Source organism: Falco biarmicus, chromosome 14 (assembly GCF_023638135.1).
Source record: "Falco biarmicus isolate bFalBia1 chromosome 14, bFalBia1.pri, whole genome shotgun sequence".
NCBI classification, from domain to species: Eukaryota; Metazoa; Chordata; class Aves; order Falconiformes; family Falconidae; genus Falco; species Falco biarmicus.
This window is the reverse complement of record NC_079301.1, coordinates 11,169,230-11,189,093: the sequence shown is the minus strand read 5'-3', so window position 1 is coordinate 11,189,093 and position 19,864 is coordinate 11,169,230. Positions and strand designations below refer to the sequence as shown.

At 47.3% G+C, this 19,864-nt stretch overlaps 2 protein-coding genes across 6 annotated transcripts; both read right to left on the bottom strand.

Moving 5' to 3' along the window:
* Positions 1–87: 87 nt before the first annotated feature.
* Positions 88–14,357, bottom strand: LOC130158766 (rho-related GTP-binding protein RhoG-like). 5 transcript variants are annotated; one of them, XM_056359765.1, is made up of 4 exons: positions 13,791–13,899; positions 12,781–12,905; positions 6,412–6,482; positions 88–4,542 (listed from the first exon to the last, which is right to left on the bottom strand). In XM_056359765.1, exon 4 carries the CDS (start codon positions 4,519–4,521, stop codon positions 3,946–3,948), a length of 576 nt encoding a protein of 191 aa, XP_056215740.1. In that variant the 5' UTR covers positions 4,522–4,542; positions 6,412–6,482; positions 12,781–12,905; positions 13,791–13,899; the 3' UTR covers positions 88–3,945. The 5 variants fall into 5 exon arrangements, with proteins under 5 accessions (XP_056215740.1, XP_056215741.1, XP_056215738.1 ...); XM_056359766.1 differs by lacking the exons at positions 12,781–12,905; positions 13,791–13,899 and adding an exon at positions 14,154–14,357; XM_056359763.1 differs by lacking the exon at positions 12,781–12,905 and having other exon boundaries at positions 13,791–13,901.
* Positions 14,358–15,316: 959 nt separating this feature from the next.
* ITGB1BP2 (integrin subunit beta 1 binding protein 2) lies at positions 15,317–19,598 on the bottom strand. The gene is made up of 7 exons (XM_056359985.1): positions 19,579–19,598; positions 19,325–19,437; positions 19,001–19,059; positions 17,994–18,064; positions 17,650–17,752; positions 16,190–16,309; positions 15,317–15,750 (listed from the first exon to the last, which is right to left on the bottom strand). The coding sequence occupies exons 1-7, from the start codon at positions 19,596–19,598 to the stop codon at positions 15,667–15,669; spliced, it is 570 nt and encodes a 189-aa protein (XP_056215960.1). The 3' UTR covers positions 15,317–15,666.
* Positions 19,599–19,864: the final 266 nt, after the last annotated feature.

Below are 19,864 nucleotides of genomic sequence, written 5' to 3'. Positions count from 1 at the left end.
CCCGCGGGAAACCCCGCCCCGCCTGCCGCGCCCCGCAGCGCCCCCCGGCGGCCCGGCCCGCCCCAAGGAAGCGCGGAGGCTCCGGCCTTCACCGAAAAATCGTTTATTGCGTTTAAGAAACGGGGTCTGGCTTTCCACAGGAAAGAACTACGTTTAGAACAGGTGCGTTACAAACAGCAGGGTGAGTTAATACGACAGCCAGAGAGATGAGGAAAGGTTTATTACAACTTAATTCTGCATAATTTAAAAAAAAATAATAATCATCCTTTAAAACTGTTAGCTGTAATACAAATACTTTTACAGTATAAAATCAAGTTGCCAGTGTATGTATCAGTACCACACTTCAGAGTCTTGGGCTCCCACTGCTGATGGGCCCCGCAGCCCACCCAGGGGGTTGGGACCCCCATGAGCCCTGGCCGCCTCCCCGGGGGCAGCCCAAGCAGCACCAAGGTTCCCACAAAGCCAGGTTTAGCACAGGGGGACAAAGCACAGTGAGGCTCTTCTAGTTTTAATTTCACAGAAATAATTGCAGCTGTAAACTGGAGAAAGCACTTAGACATTTAAGCGTGCCTCGTAACATCCTTTGGACATAGAATTCCTAAACTGCTCAGCTCCCCTGTGGATGGCTTCAGCTATATTTAAAAACATAAGTATTTCAGAAACAATTCAAACCGAAAGATTAAAATCGCTCTCTGCATAGAGTCTCTTTTGCAAATTAAAACATACACATTGGGTTTCTATCCAGTAATAAACCGAGGAATCTTGAACAGTTCGGGAAACCTGCACAGCTTAACCCCTTTTCTGATCTCCTGAAAACAGACAAAATCCAGCTGCAGGGCTGGATGAAGTCTGTATTTACCTACCCACAGGCAAAAAGCAGGAGGAACAGAATGGATTGTAGACTGAAGCACTGGACTACTTACAATAAAATGCACCAAGAAATGGGGGAGGGGGGTGGTTGAACCACAGACTGAGAATGCCCACCTAATGGAAAAGCTCATTCAATCTGTGCGCTCCTGAAGCTCGTTCTCATGAAAAGCAGAGGCTGGAGGAAACCAGCTGTCAGCCAGCAGGACTTTTGCTCCTGGCAGAAAGCAACAGAAATATAAGGCATCTAAATGGCTATTGATGAGGTACTCCAAAGTCAGTAAAAGGTTTTTGACAGTTCAAAGTTCACTTTCTGCTCATTTTCATCATTACTGCGTTATTCTCCTCAGTACTATTGTGCAACCCATTTATTAGGTAATCTACATGGGGATAAAGTGTTCTACCATGATGTAATCAATAATGTAATCAATTCAAACAAATTAAGTAGTTGACTTTTATCTGACCATACTCTCTTCCAGTTAACACCAGGATGGCTGCTCTGTGAGCCTCCAGAAACAGGGTCAGGGCTGTGCAATAATACTTGCTCAAAGGTTTTCTTCACAAAATTATTGTAATCCAGTTAGGAATAACCACAAAAGATGCACAACAAAGATCTGAATATGTAAAAAAGTAAAAACTTTAAAACAGTAGTAGCTTCGGTACAAAATCGCAAATATATGTAGAAAAAAAAAAAGAGGTGCCTGTTGTTGAAATTAAGTCTATTAAGAGCAGTTCAAAGATATCACAAATCTTTTAAACTACATCTGTGAATGAAGCAAAGGTTATGGGCTTGCACCAGGGTAACTAGACAGTTGATTTAGGCCTGACCAGCATTAAAAAAAAACATGCACTGGCTTAAATAAATACATTTTAAACATGATAAAGTCTATGTACTCAGTTACTGAAATTTACCTATAGAAAATAATCTTGAATTACAAGGCACAGAGTTAATTGCTGCCTGCGAGTCAAGCCCACACTAAAGGCCTACTACTAAAGTAAAGGCAGAACGTGGTGAGTAGAGGTTACCTCACTGAAATACTCCTATGCCCTCACAGCATGCAGGGCACTGCAATAGGAGCCACATCTGGAACAGCACTTCTTCTATGAGTGCAAAAGATGCAAAGACACTCCAGGCAATGGCACTTGGTGAAGAAAAATATGCAGAGTCTCTAGGCTTCTGCAAACATCATGCATAACAGGTGTTTTGGTGTTGCCTGCAATCAGGCAATGTTTGGAAGTCAGTGTTGGTTCACTAGCCACACATACTAGTATTTGGATTAACTGCAGTTTAAAATCTGTGGGTTGCAGTTTCAGTAGGAGCATTCCTCAGATATACAAAAGTTGCAGTTAAGTGTCAGCATCAGTTACACCAGCTGAAGAAAGGCACATCCTCTTCAAAGAGGGGAATCAGGGCACAAATACAAATGTTTCTATCCACTGGGTATTTTTGCCCGTATCAGATAAAGCAAGGTCAAATTAACACAAGATCCCCAATAACCTTGTTGATGTATTTTCTGTTATCTTGCTAAAATGAGGCTTTTTTTCTGCCCAGGGTATACACCAGTGCAGTTTTGCATGTGTGGGAATCACAAGAAAGCAAGTTCTGAATTACCAATTGAGGCTGCATCCGGACAAAGACAGCACTGTCAACTTCAGACAACAAAGCCCAGTCCAGCACCATTGGTTTCACACAAAGTATCTTTGAAGCATGCTGCTTTCATACCACCAAGCTGTAAGGGTAAGTCTAAGGAAGGTTTCATGCGCTCACTCCTCAGCTGGTCCCGGAATCACACATAAAGAACAGTGCACATCCTGAAAATAAAAGCCAGCTGCCACTCACTAAAGCTGCTAAAGAAAGTTTAAAAGTACATAAACAGACCTTCAGTTAAAAGAGTTTATAATAACTGATCACCTAGTAGGGAAGAAAAACTGTCCAGGTAAACCTATCCAGTGCCTGGCTAACAGTTAAAAACTTAAACTGAAACCATCATTGAGTTGCCAGGACAAAATAAGGGTTTCTGGTTCCTGTAAATAGAAACTCCAAATTTTCTGTCAGTATTCTCCCAGAAAACCAATAAAGGAATTTGCTGTAAAAATCTCAGGTTGTGGCCCCAAAAACATTAGGGACTTAAGCAATGAATTCCTCAAGAACAAATGGGCTGCTATCAAGTCTCTGGGATTCATCAAAGGGATGACACTGAAAATCCCATTTTGATAAGTGTCATCCCAACTACCTCAGTCAGTCCGAGAAGATGACTGTTAACTTTATTCTCAGGGTGCAAAGCCTCTTTGGAGAGTGAAATAAACTCAGTTCAGATGATTATGGAAGACCTGCATCTAAATTACTCTTCCACCTCTCCAATTCAAAAGTATGAAAAAAAATCACTCATTTGAGTGACTCATCATTATTCTAAGTTCCTTTTATCAGAAGAAATCAGCTCCTGCTTCTATTAACAAATGCAGGTGTTCCCTGGGTCCTGCTCATTGCATTAAACATGCCTTATACTAACTCTGCGTATAAACGATCACAGTTCACTATAAGGTGAATCTCAGTAATATCTCAGGTATTTTTGCATGTAAACAAATTGTTTTCAAGCTTTAAACTGACAAATTAAAACAACTGGACAGCCAGACTTCTGTTTGTAAAACCAATTCAATCAGTAAATAAGCGATGGGAAAAGCAGCAGCTACACTTAAAGCCAAGTTATCAGAATTTGCTATTTTCAGCAAAATCTAGTAACTGACAGCTACGTAGTAAAGAAGTCTGGCTTCAAAGCAGTCCCTTCTTCTATTTTCCTCCACTAAATAAAGACAGAAGCCAAGTGATACCTGGAGAAGCTGAAGACCAGAACTTTAGAAATAAAGTAGATATTTGACCTCTCAGTTGGGGGGGGGGGGGGCGGGCGGGGGGGAACCCAAACTGTTCTGTTTCAGTATCCCTGAAGCAGTAAGACTGCAAGAATATTTGTTGCATAAACCATTTCTGCTTAGAGCTGTTAGTGCAAGATGCAAATCTTCAATTTAACTCATTAAAGAACCCTCCAATATTCAACTTCGAACATCCATCACCCAAGGTAACTACAATAAGACACATTTTCTTGCGTTCTTCTTTGTCACAGGATACAGAACCGCACGCACAGCTTCAGCAAACACCTCCCGAACACCCTCCTGATTCAGCGCTGAGCACTCCAAATATTTGACTGCTCCAATTTGTTTAGCCAGCGAAGTCCCCTGCTGCGGGGTAGTGGGAGACAAGCTTTGCTCTTTCAACTTTTTAACTGTTTCCAGGTCATTTCTCAAGTCTCTCTTCGTGCCCACTAAAAGAACAGGAACATTTGGACAGTGGTGAGAAACTTCAGGATGCCATTTGTGCCTTACATTTGCATAGGAAGAGGGGCTGCCGATGGAGAAACAGATGACAAATACATTGGTTTGAGGATACGAGAGCGTGCGCAGGCGGTCATATTCCTCCTGGCCTGCAGTGTCCCAGAGATTCAGGCTAACTGTCCGGCCATCAACAGTCATTTGGGCACTGTAGTTATCGAACACAGTAGGGATGTACTCTTCTGGGAAGGCATTGGTGGTATAGCTGATGAGAAGACAAGTTTTTCCCACAGCACCATCTCCAACAACTACACACTTTATAGTCTGCATTCTTTACCCTGAAACAAAGTCCTGCACAAAGCAAGAAAAAAATGTTAGGAAAAGCACACTCAATTATAGTCATTTTAAAGATAAGCTTTAGCAAGTGTTTTTAATGTTGCTAACACTTTCTTATCACAGCTAGACACACTCAGTGTCTCAGAAGCCATTATGAAGAGCTCACAGGCTAGAAAGACAATAGTGAAATGGAGATGCAATGACTTGAGAGCTCCGTGACAAGTGACTGCATTCCAACCATGTAAGTACAAATTCCCACAGTCTTGCCTTACTGCCAGTCAGTTTCCCACAGGCAAAGGGACAAGTCCTTAGAGGTACCTGCAAATGGAAAGGGATCATGACCTCAAACCTAGTAACAAGATACTCTGTCATTTGTAGGTTCACACACATACACCTCTGTACACCTGTACACACACACGCCAAGATTCACACTTCTCGTCTACATAGTCTCCTGCCTAAACAGTTTTAGCGTAAAGAAAGGTCAAAAAATTATATAATAAACCAAAATACTTGTGCTGGGCTGCACTGCTACTGTTTACTATAATAATTCACTCAATTCAGAATTAATCAGACATCAAGAAACTGCATTAGAGGACACCAGATAAAAGCTCCATAAAGTAGCACATACCAGAAAAGCTGTTCTTTGAAATATAACTAGCCATAGTACCCAGATTAGAATACATAAAGAATTTTTCTAAGAAGCCAAGAACAGATTATTCTCACTAATCAGTGACAGAACAAGCAGAACTTAATAGGCTTCAGCCAAACTAAAGAAAGCTTATACCGAGTATTTGAAAAATACATGCTGTAAAAGATCAGCAAACAGCTTTCCTAGGCAAACTGGGGAATTGTTACAGGAGATATTTGACACTTAAATGTCAGATTTCCTGGTAAAGTGAAGAGTAGGTTTGATAATCAAATGGATATAGCCTAAAACTCAATTCATTCCAAATTTTCATCATATGAACAGCAGGAACTTTGGAAATAGCATGGAATATAAGCAGTCATTTGTTGTATGCTAAAGCTTCCACTGCCAGCCTGAACAAGAAGGAACTTGCATCTGCCTTCTCACCCAAATGCCTTTGAGGTACGATCAGTAATCCTCAACTTGCACCCAGCAGCAAATACGCTGCTTCAAAGAGAAGAAACAAACAGTGGGAGGAACTATACTGCATATTCCAGAAAGATCACAGCTCCAAAACCATCAAAATAGCAAAAGGAACATATAAAAAGGAGAAATAGTGAAGTATTTCACTTCTAAAACTTATGAGACCCCCTTCCTTCAACTTTCTCTTCAAGACCATCCAAACAAATCAACAGCTCATTCCTATTTAAGTCTTAGCTTTGTCCTTTTTGACAGTCTTTATCTATATCCATATCCTGCTGTCTTCCCACTGGGAACACACATGATTCTGGTGTACTAAGTGAAAACAGACTACCTTAAGTTTTGGTACAAAGCCCTAACAGGCAACTCCAGTGATACAGACTGTGGTCACTACAACATGCAGTTCTTAAGGAAGTATCCATGTATGTACACACACACTATTGAAAACCAATCACTGGTGAGAAGCAGTGCAGAAACCTTGTCCAGAAAGACCCAGCAGGACATCGGAGGGGAAAAATTTGGAGGAAAACAAGCTGAAAGAAGATGCAGAAGCAGTTTACCCTTTTCGAAAATGGCAGGAATTAGATTTCTAAAACATGAATCACCTGAAATGAAATCTGGCAAAAACTTTTGAGCTTTGGCAGAAAGGCATAGATGTGAGTTTCAGCATACAGCAAAAAAAATCAGTCATTCCATTTAAAGGCTCCAGTCAAATGTAAAGAGATGTGTATGCAACTGCATATTGTAAAGGTATCAGTAAAATGAAGAACAGCACTGACCATCAAAAGCTGACAGCAGGACTGCATATATTATTCCAGAACAGTTGTACCAAGATTTTCATTTAACAGGGCTAGGGAGAGAAAAAAAAAAAAAAGAAGAAAAATTTTTTAAAAAAGGTAAGTTCTATCAAATTAGAGGCTTAGAAACATTTCAGGCATTTTGCAAACCCCAAAATTGAAACCCCTTGTAAAACAAAACTATGTAAAATGTCACAAATTCAACATTTTTAGCATTGTATTATTAATAAAGGTTGACCACTGTTACTGGCAGCATACAATACAACATAATATTCCAGAACACAAAGGCTCTAATGCTACAAGCAGACAGTGACAGAAAGGCAGGTGTATTTTAATACCATAGCACTGCTGTACCTTAAGATGTAACTGTTAACTCACCATCCTAGTCCCTACTGCTGCTGTCTGTGTAGGGCAGATCACTACCTGCTTTGAGACACTGCCACAGTCTCTCCAGCAGCAAGGCTGCCTTCAGAAGTTTCCAAATCACGTTTCCCCTTCCCACCGAGGTAGCACGCCACCTCCTAAGCTGTGACCACACACTGAAAAAGGGTGACGAGTTGTTTCATCCAGTTTACCAAGAAGTACCACAATCAACTGTGTTGGTACAACCAAGCCAGTGGTAGCATATGGTGGAAATGAATCATGGGGGAGGAACACCACACACTGCAACTGCTGCCAAATCATCACTGGACTGCAGCACAGAGAGATTTTAAAGCTTAATTCCTGCATTTACTGCAAACCACTGAAGTATCGGAAGATGCTGTGCTAGAAACCTTCATGGTAACCAACAATTCCAGGGCAGAAATTATTTTCCAAATTAACTACCTATGCAACAGACTGCTATTTTGATCAGTAAGAAGTAGCATCACAGAGATGGCAGAACTAAGTCAGCTGGTTCTGCTTTTTTATAAAAAAAAATTCTGCATGTTTATAACATGCAATAAAAACTCAAACTATAGCAACAAAAATGCCACGGAGAACAAGTTATACAAAGCCTTCTATATGCCTAGTTCCTAAAATAAATAAAAATGGCAAAGACTTGGAAACAGACCTCTCTTTAAAACAAAAACCACGAGCTCCCCCAAGAGCTTTTACCTCTATGCATTTCTGTCCAGAGCTTTTCACAGAAAGGCAGGGTATCCCAGAATTTCACCCCTACCTGCACACACCAGGCACTGATATCCAGAGGGTCATCACACCCATATTGCAAGACAATACACGCAGTTTCATATATTGGTAAACTACAAAGCCATATGTATCCCATACCCATCAGCAGTTAAAATAGCTTTAGTCAACATGATTTAAGATTTCTAATGAAACATGTTACCCAAGGGTTGTGTTGTTGGGGCTTTAAGAGGTTATTAGAGCTTTCGATGAAGAGAACAGTAGTAAGGTAACAAAAAAGCCTGGAACATGCATGCTCTTTCACAGCATTAGTATCTTGAATTACCTCACTAAGGCTTGGATTTTAGAAGAGCAACATTTGCAATAGGAAATAACTCCATGCAAACATGCCAGGCCTCAGGCTAAGTATGAACTACACAAATACAACTAGAGCTTGTAGTCTTTTAAGTATGCTTTTTTGCAGGGCTCCTTTAAAATAGGTCGTCTTAGCTGAAAGGAATCATGTGTGGCACATACAATGCCAGAGAAAAAAATAACACCAGGATACACATGTTGTAGTACTGAAAAACAAAATTTAGACAAATTAAGCAAAAAAAGAGTAGAAAGAAGCTCCTACACCCCTCAAACCTGTACACTGCGAGCAGGTGTAGTTTGGTTAAAGATTTACATTATGGAAGACACAGGTTTTATTAATGTAAGACACAACCAAGCAAACAATATTACCGCCATCAGGCCTTTTCTATTAAATCCACATACCGCTTTGTTCAAAATGTATGAAATCTCTATTTTTTCCTGTAAACAATTTGCCTAGCAATAAAACTCTCATAAGATAGCAAGAAGCTGGGGTTGAAATCTACATGGAAAAATCTTTCTGTTTCTCAAGCACCCTTGAACTTGGCGATGCATGGTATTTGAATATAAATATATGCTGGGGAAAAAAAAAACCATACTCTGAAAACAAAATTACCAACAAACATTATTAAGAGCAGGAAAATTGGTTTAGGGTTTGTCTGGGATTTTTTTATTTGGGTTTGGTTTGGGTTTTTTGTTTTTTTTCCTGAACTTCAAAACAATTTTTGGGGAAAACCTTAGAGAGAAAAACTCGACGTACAACAGGCAACAAGAACTGAATAAGAGAAAAATACAAATTAACATGTCAACACATTAAAAACAAGACTTAGAATTTAGAAACAGAAAGCTGGGCATAAGCTTCAAAGCCAAGTTTAAATGTTACTCAGCGAGAAAAAGGAGTGAATGGAAAGTCTACAGTAGTAAGAGGTAATTTGGGTTGCTTAGAGAAAGGACTTCTGTTACAGTTAAGATCATCAGAACATGAAGAGTTCTATCAGTCACAGCAGAATGGGAATAATTTTCAAAGAATAAAAAACCAAAAAACAAATCCAATCACCCCATAAAGAAGTGTTGAGCAAAAATATGTAATTAGAGTTATTTCTATCTTGTCCATCACTGCCTGCGAGAAACTGGCATTCCTGTTTGAGTTAGTTTCCTTCTCAAAAGATACTACAAAGTCTGCATTCACTGCCTGCACACCTGGCACTTCCTTTGGAATGTGCAAGATTTCCAATTGACATGTTGAGACATCATCAGGAGAGCTGCTCCTGTTCTGACCTAATTACGTATTTTCTGGTATTATTAACATGGACAGCTCGCTCTCCTGTTACCCAGCCAGAAATCTGCTGGGGAAATTCACTATTTGGATTCCACTTCCCCTCCTCACAAAGCTATCATAACTTCATGTTGCATCAATATTTTTTTGTAGGAGAGAAAAAACTTCTAGATCCTTTCTTTAACCCTTCTGAAGGAAAGTTCCCTGTCTACTGAGAGAAGGGAGAAAACAGTGACAGAAAACAGAGAGGAAACATGAACCTGAATTCTTCTAGGGCTTTCTAGATTTATGCTTTTAATACTTCCTGCGCTTCGAAAAATTCTTGGCAGAGGAATTACTTCATAGCAGGGTATGTCTCTGCCCTTGCTACGTTAACACCAGATGCCCCTTTGTTAGGTGGATTTTAGTTTTGATATTGCTCTTTGATAACCCCATTTTCACAGTTTGTCAGGTCTTCCATATCTGTCTTTCCAGATTGGATATGGCCCTGTTTTGGCCAAAAACTAGCAGAAAACACACAAGGAGTTCAGCCAAAATCATCTGTACTGAGCTGTGTTGTTTTGTTCAGCCACCACCTTTGATCAATGTCTTGCAGGCTCAGAAGTTTGATACTGCTTTATCAGGAGCAAGCAGAAGTTAAGATATCTAAATGACTTAATTGCTCATCTTTCAGTCACAAAAACTAGATCAGAGATGATTCACTCTGTCCACCTGATACGTGAAGTCAGGCAGAAACTTTCAATAATGAATTGGGTGGGTGGGGCAGTTCTAAGTATATCCTACCATCCTCACCCATGCAAAGGAGTTAAAAATTTTTTCATGTGTGCAGCTTAGCCACCAGACCTGACAAGTAAAAGGGCTCCCTGCAATTTAATCAAGACCGTGTTACCATTCCACAACAGCTCAACTTACTCACCATTGTTTTTAGGCAAGCGCCAAATGAATAGACAACTGCCAGACTTTTAGAATGCATGCCAAGAAAGAGTAAAAAAAGTTAAATAGGAGACCTCATCCCTAATACCATTCAGCAATGGAATGACCTACTTGGACTTCTCAGTGCCTTTCAAAGTTTTCACACCACTTTCTGTCCTGCCATACACCTGCAAGAGAAGCAAAACACAGTGGCACCCGGGGGGGGGGGTTTGTAAAAAAACAAAAAAACAAAAAAACCAAGCCAAGCCAGATTTCAGCAGCATAGCAGTCCACAATCCAGAGGTCCATGTGAACACGAGAACTGAAGAACCTCGCTTTCTGCAGAGCTCTGATCAGAGTTTCAGCTCCCATGCACACATTACTGATGCTTAACAAGAGTGCAATTCTCGCTGGTTGTTCCCTCAGTGTGAATGCTAGGAGGGTCTTATCCCTTTTGGCACAAAAAGCTGTTTCAATGAAATAAAAGAAACCACCCAAAACCTTTTATATAATGTTTTTGAAACTTCCACCCTTGTCAAATTAGGCTGAAATTGGGTTTATTGATTTAAAATTGGGTTGTTTTTTTTCCTGGGATGAAACACACATAAGATTTACCACGTAAGCAGTATTTCTTAGGGAACCACAGTGAAAACAAAGTGGTCTACATGAGGTATTCAGGCACCTCAACCTCAGTGCATCAACACTCTTACTACGGCCACTCATACTCCAAATTTTATATAAAAGCAACAATATTAGTGACCAAATATCAATGACCTTAAATTCTATGAATCCAAGATTATGTTTATTGGATAATACATACCCAAAGGGCATTAGAAACAAGCACCTGAACAGCTGCACAGCTGTGAAATAACACTACACCGAGGTGCACCCATACAGCTATACAGAAACTAAAAACTAGGACTTCAGTAGATACCTGAATCCCCAGTATATGAATATAACATGTATCCTGCCTTAATCAAAAGCTGCAGAGTATTAAACTTTATTTTCCTTCTGCAACCCCATGCAAAAGCATGGATTCACCAAGACAGCTACCCTTTGCCATTTATTTGAACACAAGTGACCCTGACACACCTCGAGGGTTAACACAGTAAAGGTCTAAGACTAGGAGGTGAGACTTCAGGGTTCTGTGCCCAGATCCACTACACACCTCCTGGGTGGTACAAGCAACTTGCAGAGGTCCTGGATATCACAGTCAGTTCATAAAAAGTGAGTAACACATATCCTTCCTAGCTTTTACAGATTCTGTCAAGGCCTTATTCATTACTGCTGGCTAAAAGGAAAAAAATACAGTACCTCAGGCATGAGGTTCTGTGAAGAGGCACATTAAGCACATTGCAGGATGAATGATAAATCCAGTTAAAGCACCCTTGATTCCTGTTTGAGGTGGAAAAAAACCCTGTTAGTCTATCTTCCCGTCATCTTTTGTCACCTGGCACTCCAAATGTTCTTTATTTTTAAGAAAAGCCACAACAAAGCCACTGCTGTATTTGAAGGGCAACGTGTATACCAGGAAAACCTAAGCTTTTTCCTCGAGAAAAAAGCCCCCACACGTTTTTCATTCCCTTTGATTTCTACGCTGCCGCCTACAGATTTCACTAGGGAGTAAAAAAACCCAGCCAAAAACCCAGCCAAACAAAAAATATACTTGGTCAATCAACAACAGTTTTCAAAAGTACCTTTAAATATTTTTGACACAATTAAAACATGAGTTAAAGTGTGCACTTAGTGTATATTGTATCATCATTTGTGCACAACAATATTGCAATACTTGCCAGTCTCGTTTGCATCAAGTATTGCATTTCTAAAAAGCGAGCAGAAGTTACCAGCGACAAAAAGCGTCGTAGCAGTCTGCCAGATTTACACATACAGTCATAGGGAAATAAAAAAAAAAGAAAAATAAAATACACCTTGCAAAGGCATGGATCTTTATGTGATACCAAACAGTGTGAAAACACTTCAGACTCCAAAAGAATCACAGCCTCATCATGTAAGCAAATCAAACTGTGTATTCAGTTTCCTCCTCCTAATTGCAAACTGTGTATTTCATTGTTTTTCCAAGATCTCAGTAAAGTTCCTTCAAAGAACATTTAAAAGCATCTTTTTTTTTTTTTGTAAGCTAAACCGCCAAATACGTCTCATAAGCTCCCTATAGAAAAACTTGTGTGCAGTTGAACACTGGCAAACTGGCCAAACAGCCTTTAAGCTCTGTATTTTACGTTTGACACAGGAAGAATGTAAACTTTTTAAAATCAAAAAATAAGTTTGGGACAAAGAGCGCACAGCTAGTGATGCTGGCACAAGGAGCACCGCACTCTAGCGCAGGACACATGTTGCAAGCACAGGATACACGTAAAGAACAAAAGCGTTTAAAGCTTTTTTTGTAACTCAGAGTAAATATGATGGGAATCACGAGTGTTTATAAAGAGTAAACAGATACCAACAATTCACTGGGTCTTAACAAAAGAACAAAGAGACATCAAATTAAATCAGAAAGACGGAGGTTCAAACCAAGCAAAAGGTACCACTGCTTCTCAGGGTTTGAGGTTAAGCTAGGAATTCCTCAGTACAGGATGTTACAAATACTGAAAGTTCACAGGACTCAAGAAAAGAACCGTTACACTTATGAAAGAGAGCTCTGTAGCGGCTGGTAAATGAGACAACAATACCTGTAACTCCTGAAACCCTTCAGCACTCAAGAGTATTCTAGGTCACCACCGTGCTCTACTCTTCCCCAGACCAGAATCTGGCAGCTTTTAGAGAGTAAACCAAGTATGACTACTCTTATATACCCCTGTAAAGGAAAATTCACTTTCAGCACTGAAACAAGAAACCTTTAGAAAAGGCTAAATCATCATATGCCAACCTTTTATTATATCTGCTGGGAGCAGAGGTCACCTTAAATTTGTCACAGTGCTCCTAACAGGGATCAGCACGGGCCTGGCTGGGAACAGCCCTGCCCAGCCTTCGCCCCGCAGCAGAGGGGAGCGCAGGACTCGCCCGCGGGGCCACGCCGGCTTCCCCCACGTCCCTGGGTGAGAGATGGTGCCACAGATAAGCTTGTTCCGAAACATCCCCCCTCCCCCACGGCTTCAGCACCCTCGGGCTCCCCGGCCACGTTCAGCTCCACAAGCACCGCCGAGCGCAGGAGCCGGGACAGGCCCCCCCCGCAGCCCCTGCGAGCGGAGCGAACGCGCCCTGCGGCTGGGGCCGGCCGCTCCGCCGCTCCTCGGCTCGCCCTTCCACCCCGCGGTACCAGCCGCCCCCCAGCGGGGCAGGTGCCGCGGGCAGCGGGCCAGCAGCCCCCCCGGGAAGGCGACGCCGCAGCTCCCGGCCAGCAGAGGCCGGCGCCGGCCCCGGGCCACCGCCCCCTGACAGCGAGGGCGGCGCGGCCGGACGCGGGGATGTTCCTGCCCAGCGCCGCCCGCCCGGCCGCCGCCCGCCCGCCCCGCTGAGGAGACACGCGCGCAGCCAGGCGGGAGGCCCGGGCCCGCCGAAGCCGCCGCGCCGCCACCGGGCCCGCGGCCAGCGCGCCTCCGGTCGCCTCACGGCCCCTCAGGGCCCGCCACCGCATGTGGGGAGCCCGGGGCGCCGCCCGGCACCGCGCCCCGGCACCGCGCCGCCGCCGCCGCCGCCCCCCGGCCCGGCCGCCCTTCCGCGCCGCCGGCCCCGCACTCACCTCTCACGCCGCCGGCAGCCACCGCTCCCGTGACGGCAGCGGACCCTCGACCCGGCCGCACCCCGCCGCCCGCCCCTGCCGCTACCGCCGCCGCCGCGCGCACGCGCCCCGCGCACGCCGCCGCGCAGGCGCCCTGTGACCCACCGCCGTGCCCGGAGGGCCCGCCAGGGGGCGCCGCCGCGAGGGGCGGGGGGCGGGCGCGGCCCGCTCCGGCGCTCGGGGTTCGGTACCCGAGTGCTGCACTGCAGGCGGTGAGTGGCGCCCGCCGCCCCCCGGCCCAGCGCCGGGAGGCGCCAGAACCGAACCCCCTCCGGGGACACCCCGCTTCCCCGGCCTCCTGGTCCCCCGCCGCTTGGTCGGTACCGGCCTCTCCCCTGCCAAGGCCTTTGCGGAGGAGGACGCCGAGTCCCTCCGGAGCCACCGACGTTTCCCTCGAGCCGCCGTCCCGTCTTCCAGCGCCCCGGGCCCGGTGCCGCAGCCCCGTCACGGAGGGAGCGAGGCGGCGGCGGTCCAGCCCGCGCACCCGGCTGCCCCGGATCTCTGCTCCGCCGGGAGTGCCAGGGGCGGGCGGAACACGGGGCTGTGGCTCCCCGGTGCCCGAGGTGCCGACACGGGGGCTCCTCCCGCTGTCCTGCCCTGGCCGGGCGCAGCAGAGGGAGAGACACATGGGCTCGGCCCACTGGTGTTTCTTAAGCGCCTGTCAGGAATTTCAAAGTATAACCTTTGCTCTGGATTTTTATTCCTTGCCCCTTCTGACAGGGGAGAGGGCACGCTGCAGCGTGCATGTGGCTTAGGGCTGGATCTGCTACTCCGGAGCTGGTGCCAAGGTCCCCAGCAGCTCAGGAGCCAGCACCGCTCAGCTGCTGAAGCACTTGACTGTCAGTTGCTCGGTGTTCCCATCTCCAGCTCCTCATCTTCCTCCTCTGACCAACTCAAGCTGTCATCTGAGTCCTCCTCCTGCACTGCCCCGGGCTCCTCTGCGTTGGCAGCTGCCTTCTCCTGCCCGTCACAGGAGTGCAACCTGCTTTGGGGGTGCTCCAGCCTGGCCCACAAGCCAGGGCTGGCTTTGCAAAGCGTGATCTCCACCTTGGTAGGGACCATGGTCACAAAGCTTTTCTCTACTTCGATGACCTAGACAGAGGGAAGGAAAGCTGCAGTGAGCTGGGCACGGGAGGGCAAGGAGCATGTGCTCATCCTTTCCCTTACTGGCAGAGCCCTACCAGAGGAGAAGAAATGAGCCAAGAGATGGAGCGGGATGAAACCCGGGCTCCAGCTGAGCTTCAGGGTGTTCCGTTTGAGCAGCACGACAGTGCTGGCACAGAGCTCAGCTAGCCACAGCCACGCACACAGCTGCGGTACAGCCCTCTCCCCACGGCAGCGAGCTGCGCTGAGACACAGCCATACCCGCACCCAGCGGCACGCTCTGCTGCCACAGGCGCAGGCAGCACACCCCAGAAATAAAGCCAAGAAATGTACATGCAAATTCTGGAGTCTCACTGCTCCACAGCCAGCAAGCAGCTGAGAAATCAAGAGAGCTTGTGTCTCCCCCTCACACCACCGCCTGCCTGCAGGCACAGCAGGACTGCAGTAGGGGAGAGGGACCTGCTGGGCCAAAGACCCTTTGGGGCAGTCTGGGACCAAACCCAGCACACCTACAGACCCAGCAGCAACGTACAGCTCTGTTCTTGGTGCAGGATCGATTGGTGCAGCCACCAGCAGCCTCCGAAACAGCCCTCCTCACAAGCCCTAAGGCATTTCCTAGCAGAGATGGCTATAAATGCTGGTACCTGGGTGACCTGGCCCAGGAGCAAAAGCAAGCACAGGCTGCCTCACAGCATTGCAGCCCAGCCCCACAGAGACTATTGGCACACAGAAATCAAAGTAAACAGGATCTTACCCCCCAGAGATCTAGTTCTGTCTGGAAAATCTTATTCCCTTCAAAGATGACATGAACCTCAAGCTGAAAGATCAACAGAAAATTATCTGAATGGATAGCACAACACTTGCCAGAGCTCTTCCCTGGGGCAATGCAGCTGACTTCCAGCATCGTAATGCATCCCACACACTGGAGCCAGTGTAACAGCCCTGCAATGGCCTCAGCACCTGGGAGCATTTCACCCCCTTCAGAGCATGCCAGGTTCACCTCTGCCACCAGTCGAGGGATTCGAGGCCAGCAGAGCCACCCACTGAGGCTGAAAGCCACTAAGCCAGAGTGGTAGGGCAGATGCTGCTGCAGCAGCAGCGATGCCACTGGGCTGTCAGCTTGGGGACAGCAGGTAGGCAGTGCAGCAACAGACCAAAGAGGCTATCAATGAGGGCCAGCTCCTGGCTGTTGGCTCACCAAAATCAGGTGCCACAGAAGTGTGCATCCCCAGCACAGCCCTGCCCACCCCACTCACCACAGTGCGGTTGGCTTTCACGCTGCTGAGGGCAGGCAGGGGGTTCTTGGCATAGACAGTCACCACCACCTGGCTATTGGTTTGGTGCCAGTCCTGCCGGCTTGACACCGCCTTCTTGTCCTGCTGGGGAGAGGAATCTATCACGGCATGGCATCTAGCCCAAATACACCCCAAAACAGAGGGGCTGTCTGTGCCGGAGGATGCTTCTTCACACATCTTCACAGAGCACTGGCTGAGGTTAGCATCAACTAAGCAAGATCAAACTCTGCCTTTCATCAGGTTTTTGAGGGGACATCATTCATGCAATGGTGGGCAGCCCCTGCCAAGCTGTCCCATGCAACATCGGGCATCTGTCCTGTGCTTGGGGTTGCTCCAGAAGGAGGTGTTAAGACCAGAGACATCCCCCTTCTTGTTCCAGAGTCACTCTCCTATGCCCAAGCTCACAGGCACTATGCAGTCAGGAAATTTGGTCTGGAGGGCAGCGCAGGAGCTGTTGCTGGACATGAATCATGCCACCATGTTAAATGTGGCACATAGATGAGCCCCAAAGGGGCACATTTCACATTTCTCCCACGGGATCCCACCTCATCTGTGCCACAGGCAGCTTTGGCTCCACTAGACATTTCTGAGCATCACCAGGAGACAGACCCACTGCAGCCCTCAACATTACCAGCCAGAGAAACACCACAGGAGGAACCCCAGCCCCAAACTCAGGTGACAATTAGCACAAACCATCTGCATCACAACATCACAGTACATTCACTGCAGCCTCCTTTACATCCACTATAAGTTTTCTTCTCCAGGATAAAGAACAGACTGGGCTCAGAGGGTGTTGCTCAGAGTAGTGCTGACTCAGACTTTCAGGGTTATCCTGGGCCACTTTGCTGCAACTTTCCCAGCTCAAGCCTGTTTCCAGCCAGGAGCTTCCCTGGAGAAACTTACACATGCATACGCACACACTAAATATTGGGAACTGGGGTCTTCGCCCCCTTACCCTGCCACACCACTGTGTCGCTATTGTAGATGAGGTCCCTCCTGGGAAGCAGTTGCAGAGCGAAAGCTTCGTTAAAACCAAATTCAGTCATCTGCATTCACGTTTCAAAACTTTTGGTGTGTTTTGCAAGGCTTTTCCCATGCTTAGCTGCCTCCCCCTGTGCAGCAGCCTGCAGCGCTGGCTACGCTGTGCCTGGGGCCAGCTCCTGCCTCACTCAGCTTCCTATACATCTGCCCGTTGGGGCTGAGAGCTGACACATTTTGTGAATGAGGGAGATGCATTTTAAACAGCAGATGGGTGAAGATTAAGCATTCAAACCCTGCACAGTCATCTGTCAGCAATTATGAAAATTAAGAGAATTAAATGCAGAAACCCATGTGAATGCAGAGCCAGGGAAGGAGCACTCCTCAGGTGTCAGTAATGGCACTTTGCTCACACAAGTCACCGCTGCCAAGAGCCCCCTTACCCCCTTCCCTGTCCAGCAGTGCTTCCCAGTTCTGCAGCCCGGCTGTTCCAGGAAGGTGCTGAAGTCCGTCGTTTTGAATTTGCAGCAGCTCCAGTACTTCATCCTGGAGAGAGCAGGGTGACCTGAGCAGGGAGCACCCACGGGAGCAGGAGAGGGGACCACAGCAGACTTCAGGGTGGTGGGGGAGAGGAACTCGGAACCAGCATCTCCCCCTGCCCACCTGTTGCTGGGGGGGGGGGGGTTTCACCCGCAACTGCACCGGCTGAGGCCACCCAGCCTTGCAATGCAGCAATTTCAGCCCTCAGCAGGGTCATTTTGCTCCCTGGTAAGAGGTTGTTTCTTACCCCTCGTGGAAGACAGGAATGCCAGGATGGAAAACACAAACCTCTGTGTTGCAATCTGGGCCCTGGTAGATCTGTGGAGCAAGAAGCAGAGGAAAGTTTTGGCTGTGCCTCTGGCACAGCACAGCACAGCCAGGCATCCACCCATCGGTGCCCATCCCTGCACAGGGCACAGCACGATGCCCAGCATCACCCTTTCACTGGGTCCAGCATCTGTGAGGACCTCCTCTGGGACTATGCCTAGCTGGCAGCCTGGCACTGGTCTCTGCTCCCTGCCAGCAAGGCAGCCACCCCACCTGCACCGGGACCCCAGTGTCATCCCCCCAACCACAGCAGCAGCCCTTCCATACGCCCTCTCCCAAACACAGCCTGGTCCCAGCCCAGCCACTGGGCAGCACAGGGACAACGGGCAAGTTTGCACACCACAGAAACACATTCTGAGGTGCAAGGGGCTGTTTATCCATCCTGCCCTTTCCCCTCCTTCCCAGAGCATGTCAGTCTCATGTCCTCATCCACCTCCCACCTTTTGCTCCCTGCTTGCTCCCTTCCCTGCTGCTTTCCAAGCATGCTGGCCCTTCTGCAGCTTGGTCCCTCCGGCACGTGCCTTGAGGCAGACAGGCAGTCTTGGGGCAAGATAGGAAGTGGACTGTGCTGCGTTAATTAAATGCAGGTGGGAATTATTCTACGTGCACTTTACCTATAGGCCCATATCCTGAACATGTGCTATATTTCATTGCAAGCAATTAGCAGCAGTGAAACACAAATGTACCACTAGTCCAGGAATCTGGAAGCCTCTTGCAGGAACATGGCTGGGAGGTGACAGAGGCAGCCACTCCAGGGATGGGATGAGCAGGAGCATACGGAGCGAATGGGCACTGCCACCTCCAACCCACCTGGCACCCTGCCCCACACCTGATGGTAGCTGGGACACAAGCCACCGCACCAGATCTGCAATGCTCCTGGCCGTGTGGCACAGACCGTGCAAAGATGGGACCCTGCCCGGTACTTACCGCCTTGCAGCCTGCATTCTTGCAGGTGCTGCCAGCTCTCACCTGGGCAGCCGCCTCCCCTGTGAGAACAACACAGCTTCACCCTGGGGAACACTCCATCCATGCTTGCCCCCAGACCTTCCCCACAGCCCCACTCCCAGCTCCCGAGCTTCGCACAAGACGGCCCCTGAGCACAGCCCATTGCAATGTACCTCCAAGGTGCAGCTCTGTGGATTTGCAGGTGGCTGAGCACACACCTGCCATCCCGTGCTGAACCTGCCGTGCAAAACCCCATGCTGAACTTGCCACATGCAACCCCACTGCCACCCATCAGCTCATCACTACCTGTGCAACTGCCCTCAGGTGACTCGTCCTTGGAGGACAGGTTCAGTTTCTCCAGTGCCTGCTCCAGAGACCTGGATACTTTAATTGGCAGCAGTTGTCTAGGCTCATCAGAGCTGGGAAACAGCAGCAGCAAAAGCCAAGTGGGTTTTTTTTGCAATTTAAGTGTTGTTGCCTCTCTTGAGGAAGCAGCAGGTCAAGACACATGCAGAAGAAGCAGCACGGCAGGGCAACACTGTTAGCTGAGGCTGTCTCACCTTGGTCTTTCCCGCTGCATCTTCTCAGCTGATTTTGGTCCTTGGATGATGAGCTCCTGCACTGGTTTGGCCTTCAGCTCATCTGAGGTCTCCTTTTGGCTGAAAGGCTCAGGGGGCTTCTCCTTGCTGTGAAACCCCTTTGTGCATCCCTGAGCAGCAGAGGCAAGCCTGATGCCTGCTTTGCCTTCCCTAACCTGGCAGCTGCTCCCAAACCCTGTGAGTTCCCGTGGTCTGGTGGCTCTGTGTCCTGCAGGGATGGGCTCTGACCCCGCACCAAGGCAGGGGC